This window comes from Mus pahari, chromosome 20 (assembly GCF_900095145.1).
Source record: "Mus pahari chromosome 20, PAHARI_EIJ_v1.1, whole genome shotgun sequence".
Taxonomy (NCBI): Eukaryota; Metazoa; Chordata; class Mammalia; order Rodentia; family Muridae; genus Mus; species Mus pahari.
In genome coordinates this window covers 9,486,763-9,493,567 of record NC_034609.1, presented here as the reverse complement: position 1 = coordinate 9,493,567, position 6,805 = coordinate 9,486,763, and the positions used below count along the sequence as shown (strand labels likewise).

The 6,805-nt window shown below is 49.4% G+C and overlaps 1 protein-coding gene across 1 annotated transcript in view; it reads left to right on the top strand.

Moving 5' to 3' along the window:
- The window catches only part of Best2 (bestrophin 2), a 7,706-nt gene extending 2,464 nt beyond the window's left edge, over positions 1-5,242 (top strand). Inside the window, exons 4-10 of the mRNA XM_021220523.1 lie at positions 484-717; positions 793-947; positions 1,257-1,334; positions 2,397-2,549; positions 2,633-2,713; positions 2,861-3,015; positions 4,462-5,242. Coding sequence (XP_021076182.1) covers positions 484-717; positions 793-947; positions 1,257-1,334; positions 2,397-2,549; positions 2,633-2,713; positions 2,861-3,015; positions 4,462-4,885 — 1,280 coding nt within the window. The 3' untranslated portion in view covers positions 4,886-5,242. The remainder of the gene's footprint in view (positions 1-483; positions 718-792; positions 948-1,256; positions 1,335-2,396; positions 2,550-2,632; positions 2,714-2,860; positions 3,016-4,461) is intronic.
- The last annotated feature ends 1,563 nt before the right edge of the window (positions 5,243-6,805 follow it).

The window sequence follows — 6,805 nt, the reverse complement described above, 5'->3', positions numbered from 1 at the left end:
TGCCTCTGCCTCCCGAGTGCTGGGATTAAAGGCATGAGACACCACAACCAGGCTTCCAGGCTTAAACTCTTTTATAAGTTCCTGGTTCAGGGACTATATGTGGCTGCTGTGGTAAATCTGTCTAGATGTCCCCAGTGTACATTCCACCTTCACACACCAGTGTCCTCGCCTTGTTTCCAGTCCAGATAACCTGAGCCCAGTGGTTCCCTGGGGTCAGAGGAATGTATCTTCCGGACCCTAGGATCTCCACTTCCATATTAGGACCACAATTCCCCATCTCAGGGTACCTCAACCTACTCCAGTCTCTTTGGCTTCAGGGCTGGACCCCCACGTTCTCAGACCAGATGGCCTGTGTGGTCAGGATGAGCAGCCTTTTCCAAGGTCCCTAATGGAAACCCTCTATCATACCAGTCCCAGAGCTTGGGCTCCCAGACTCTTGGCCCCTGCATCCTTGCTGAGTTTCCATCTCCGGCTTGTCCCCAGGCTTCTACGTGACTCTGGTGGTGCATCGCTGGTGGAACCAGTACCTATGCATGCCTCTGCCGGACGCACTCATGTGTATAGTGGCTGGCACCGTGCATGGGCGAGACGATCGAGGCCGCCTCTACCGGCGCACACTCATGCGCTACGCAGGGCTCTCCGCGGTGCTGATCCTTCGTTCTGTTAGCACAGCAGTCTTCAAACGGTTCCCCACTATAGACCACGTGGTCGAGGCTGGTGAGTCTCTGACCAGAGGATGGCAGGGCGAGACAGGAGAGCGGTGTGAGTAACGTTGGATCACCCTCCCTCCAGGATTTATGACCCGAGAAGAGCGCAAGAAGTTCGAGAACTTGAATTCGTCCTACAACAAATACTGGGTGCCCTGCGTGTGGTTCTCGAGCCTGGCAGCGCAGGCACGGCGAGAGGGGCGCATCCGCGACAACAGTGCCCTAAAGTTGCTACTAGAGGTAAGCCTGAGAGGAAGTCATTGTTAGAATAGTGGAAACTGTGCACATTGGAGTGGGTCGGAGGTGGCTGACCTCACAACCTCCCACTTCACATGAAGCAGTATTCCAAATCCCCTTACCGGATTTCCATGAAGGCAGCCCTGTTGTTGTGCGTGGTAACCCCACCCAGTTGTACATCATCACCAAATACCCTGCAGGATACACCCGCCTAATTCATAATGTGTGACCCCATCTTCATCTGGGCACCCATACTTAATCTTCATCCAAGTTCCGCGTTCAACACCTTTCATGACCTGCATCCACCCATAGGAGCTGAATGTGTTTCGGAGCAAATGTGGAATGCTGTTTCACTACGACTGGATTAGCATACCCCTCGTCTACACCCAGGTAACTTCTCCATGCCTCCATTTATAGTCAGCATAAGAGGCCCTATTCCTCTTAAGGGAAAATGGAGGTCTGTTCATAGTGGTACATATGTCTGTACTAACTCCCAGCATTCAGGAAACTGAGGTAAAAGAATCCAGAGTTTGAAACCAGGCTAGGTTACAGAGAGAGGTGCTTTCTTTCTTTCTTTCTTTCTTTTTTAAGATTTATTTATTTAAAAAAAAAAAAAAACAAAGATTTATTTATTTATTATATGTAAGTACACTGTAGCTGTCTTCAGACACTCCAGAAGAGGGNGTCAGATCTNNTTACGGATGGTTNTGAGCCACCATGTGGTTGCTGGGATTTGAACTCTGGACCTTCGGAAGCGCAGTCGGGTGCTCTTACCCACTGAGCCATCTCACCAGCCCCAAGAGATGCTTTCTTTCTTTCTTTCTTTCTTTCTTTCTAATTTATTTATTTATATGTATATGAATACGCTGTTGCTGTCTTCAGATATACCAGAAGAGGGTATCAGATCCCATTACAGATGGTTGTGAGCCACCATGTGGTTGCTGGGAATTGAACTCAGGAGCAGTCAGTGCTCTTAATCTCTGAGCCATCTCTCCAGTTCCTGAAAGCCTGAAAGATAGTTTCTTCTTTTCTTTTTCTTTCTTTCTTTTTTTCTTTCTTTTTTTCTTTTTCTTTTTCTTTTTCTTTTTCTTTTTCTTTTTCTTTTTCTTTTTCTTTTTCTTTTGGTTTTTCGAGACAGGGTTTCTCTGTATAGCTCTATAGCTCTGACTGTCCTGGAACTCACTCTGTAGAGCAGGCTGGTCTCAAACTCAGAAATCCNCCTGCCTCTGCCTCTCAAGTGCTGGGATTAAAGGCATGCAGCCACCACTGCCGGGCGAAAGATAGTTTCTTAATAATATTTTCTTTTTAAAAGTGAAAGGACTGAAAGTTACAACTCAATCACCCTGATGTTCAATGCTAGTACTGATCTTTCCAGGACTCCCTGGGGCACACTGGGAAACGGGGAAGGGGGGCCGTTAGGAGTGATCTTGTTTCTATTTGCCTGGTCTGTAGGTAGTCACTATTGCAGTGTACAGCTACTTCTTGGCTTGCCTCATCGGCCGTCAGTTCCTAGACCCTGCACAGGGCTACAAAGACCACACCCTGGACCTATGCGTACCCATCTTCACCTTGCTGCAGTTCTTCTTCTATGCTGGCTGGCTTAAGGTGGGTAGGGCCCTGAGGCAGGAACGAAGAGTGGGATTTGAAAGGTTCTCCAAGCTCCACCTACCTCTCTTCTCTGAACTCAGGTAGCAGAACAGCTTATTAACCCTTTCGGAGAGGACGACGACGACTTTGAGACCAACTTTCTTATTGACCGCAACTTCCAGGTCAGCATCTCCTCTTGGTGCGCACACACCTAAGAGTTTCCTGAGGTGGTCCCAGACTCTCCTAGGCCTCACCCTAAACACCCTTCACTCTTTGATCACGCACCGTGAGGGCTTCACCCACCCTGCCCTACCTGTCCGCATCCTCAGGTGTCCATGCTAGCTGTAGATGAGATGTATGACGACTTGGCCATGCTGGAGAAAGATCTATACTGGGATGCAGCGGAAGCTCGCGCGCCCTACACCGCGGCCACCGCTTTCCTGCTTCAGCAGCCCTCCTTCCAGGGCTCCACCTTTGATATAGCGTAAGTTAGCGGGGTGGGTGTGGCTTAGGGCTCTGCAGGCCTAGAAGGGTCTATGGTCTGTGGGTTAATGGGGGAAAAGGGGACTCCAGTAACCAAGGTAGGCAATTTTGCCTGGAAAGGTGGCGCACACTAAGAACCCTAACACTCGGGAGGTGGAGCCGAGGGAATCAGGAGTTTGGCTATGCAACTAGATCAAGTTCGGGGCTGTGACTGAGGTGAAAAACTGGTCATCAGTTGGAGGTTGGGGGCAGATCTAAAGACTTTTTTTTTTTTAAGATTTATTTATTTATTATATGTAAGTACACTGTAGCTGTCTTCAGACACTCCAGAAGAGGAAGTCAGATCTCATTACGGATGGATGTGAGCCACCATGTGGTTGCTGGGATTTGAACTCAGGACCTTTGGAAGAGCAGTCGGGTGCTCTTACCTGCCGAGCCATCTCACCAGCCCCCCTAAAGACTTTTAAAGACAAGATGTGGCCATGATTGAGGTTACAGCACCAGAAGATATGCCTAGGTCCTTCAGAGTGACACAGGCGTGGCTGGAGCTAGGCGGATCTCAGGTGCTTCAAATCCTGCCTTGTGGATTAAGAAGAGAAAAGCCCGGATGAGAGTAGGGGCTAGTCTATCATGGAAGAGGTTCTAGTTTCCACCTCAAACACCGCTAAACAGACATAGATTGGCAGACCTGGATGTGAGGGCACACACCTGTAGTCAGTCCCAGGACTGGGGAGACAAGACCCAAAAGGTTGATTCACCCACAAGTTTGAGGTCAGTCTGGGCTACGTAGTGAATTTCAGGTCAGTAAGAACTAAGTAGTGAAGCTTTGTCAGATCAAACACCACAGAGAGAGGTGGGGAGGAGAGGGAGAGGGAGAGGAAGAGGGAGAGGAGGGAGAGGAGGGAGAGGGAGAGGAGGGAGAGACAGTTTTCCTCCTATGAAACCTCTCCAGCCGGGCGTGGTGGCACATGCCTTTAATCCCAGCGCTCAGGAGGCAGAGGCAGGCAGATTTCTGAGTTCGAGGCCAGCCTGGTCTACAGAGTGAGTTACAGGACAACCAGGGCTACACAGAGAAACCCTGTCTCGAAAAACCAAAAAAAAAAAAAGAAAAAAAAAAAGAAAAAGAAAGAAACCTCTCCTACTCCTGGGAGCCTATCTTTCCTTCATCTACCATTCCTCTACTTAAAAAATAAAACAACTAAACTAACACTAAAAAAACTATCCAAGCAATGGTGGCACACGTCTTTAATGCCGGGACTCGGGAGGCAGAAGTAAGTAGATCTCAGTAAGTTTAAAGTCCGCCTGGTTTACCAAGTGAGTTCTAGGACAGTCAGGGCTACACAAACAAACCCTGATAGGGCGGGATGGGGGAGCAGAAAACTAAAATGGAGTAACACATCAACGCAAAGGAGCAAGGCTTCAGTGATGATCCCTGTCCACCCTGTAGGCTGGCTAAAGAGGACATGCAGTTCCAGCGGCTGGACGGCGTGGATGGCCCGCTGGGAGAGGCTCACGGGGACTTTCTGCAGCGCCTCCTGCCGGCGGGGGCCGGTTCTGTGGGTCCGCTGGGGCGCCGCCTGTCGCTGCTAAGGCGTAAAAACAGCTGCGTGTCAGAGGCCTCCACCGCAGCCAGCTGTGGCTGTGCAGGCGCGGCGGATGGCGGAGGCGTTGAGTGCGGTTGTGGAGATCCATTGCTCGACCCCAGCCTGCGGGAGCCGGAGCCGGAGCCTCCCGCATGTCCTGAGTCGCTTGCCCCCATCCCGGGGCCAACTCCTGAACCTTTTACCACCGTGTCGATTCCGGGGCCTCGGGGTCCTGCGCCACCCTGGCTTCCTAGTCCTATTGGAGAGGAGGAAGAGAGTCCGGCCTGAGACCCTGGGACCAGGACACCTACCTAATCCTGCACTGGGCATGCTGGCGACCGACCACTAGGGTCTGCACGAGCTAGCTAGGCCTGCAGAAAGACGACCTATTCATTTTGACCAGTGGAATCTCCCACTGGAGCTGGTGATTTTAGGGGTCCATATTCTCCCAGCTGTTGTTGCTTCACCCCCACTTCCCAAACCCTCACTCCTAGCTTCTTTAAGAGGTTTTGCTTCCCAAGCACCACCACCTGACCTGTGGCCTCTGTTGGTCTTCTGACGGGTGCCTTGGGTTCTTCCCTTCCAGTGGAATTGACTGCCTACCTCATGAACTTGTGAGGATGAAAACAAAAATAAACGAAACTACGTCTTTAAAGCAGTTGTTTTATAGAAGGCATTCAATAAGTGGTTAACACTAAAATGTTGTCTCTAGTCAGATGATTTGAAAATTCTTCTAGGCCTTCCCCCCCCCCCCCATTGTGCAGAGCTGACTGGGCTATACCTCCTGAAGTGGAGGAGGCAGGCTCTCTTCGAACTCACATTTACCTCCCTTGCCTGCCTAGTACTAGCCTTAAGGTGGGTGACACCACACCTGGCCTCCCAGACTTTCTTGATCATGTTCTAATCATTCTCCATCCCTCCCCCAAATTGGTTTTGCGAGACAGGATTTCTCTGTGTAGCCCTGGCTGTCCTGGAACTCACTTTGTAGACCAGGCTGGCCTTGAACTCAGAAATCCACCTGCCTCTGCCTCCCAAGTGCTGGGATTAAAGGAGTGCACCACCACCACCCCGCAGCATCCTTCATTTTATTCACTGGAAAGAAATGCTGCCTGGTTCAGAGCCTTTAGGGTGCCAGACAAGCACTTGGAATGAGCTGTATCCCCAGGCCCACTCACTAATGAGAGAGCCACAGAGCAATGGGTTTCCCTTTGCTCCTTGCACTCCAGGTCCTGTGTGTGGTGCTGGGGAGGCAGCCCAGAGCCTCTCACATGCTAAGCCAGGCCACTGTGTTAGACCACCTCCAGGCTAGTTTGCACTATTATTTTTTTTTTTTACTTCATTTGGAAATAACTATTTTGGTTTTGTTGGGTTGGTTGTTTGGTTTGGTTTGGTTTTTTTTGCTTTTTATTTTTTTTTTATTTATTTTTTTTATTTTTTATTTTTTTTGGTTTTTCCAGACAGGGTTTCTCTGTATAGCCCTGGCTGTCCTGGAACTCACTTTGTAGACTAGGCTGGCCTCGAACTCAGAAATCCACCTGCCTCTGCCTCCCAAGTGTGGTTTTTTTGTTTTTTTTTTGTTTTTTTTTTTTTTGAGATAGGGTTTCTCTGTATATCCTGGCTGTCATGAAACTCAATCTGTAGACCAGGCCGATCTGGAATCAAAAACCCACCTACCTCTACCTTCCAAATGCTGCTCCAGCTGCAATTATTCTGCATGTATGAGCGTTTACCTACATTACATCTGTGTACTGCTTATGTGGTTCTCTCTGAGACCAGAAGATGTTGGATCTCCTGGAACTGGAGACACACAACCAAGAGCTGTCATGTGGGTGGTAGAAATCAAACCCAAGGCCTCTGGAGAAACAGACAGTGCCCCTAACTCCCATGCCATCTCTCCAGCCACTATTTTATTTTATTTCTGTTCCTTTAAGAATGTTCTCCCTGGGCTGGTGAGATGGCTCCGCAGGTAAGAGCACCCAACTGCTCTTCCAAAGGTGCAGAGTTCAAATCCCAGCAACCACATGGTGGCTCACAACCATCCTTAATGAGATCTGATTCCCTCTTCTGGGGTGTCTGAAGACAGCTATAGTGTACTTACATATAATAAATAAATAAATATTAAAAAAAAAAGAATGTTCACCCTGTGCCGGGTGTGGTGGCTCACGTCTTTAATCCCAGCACTTGGGAGGCAGAGGCAGGTGGATTTCT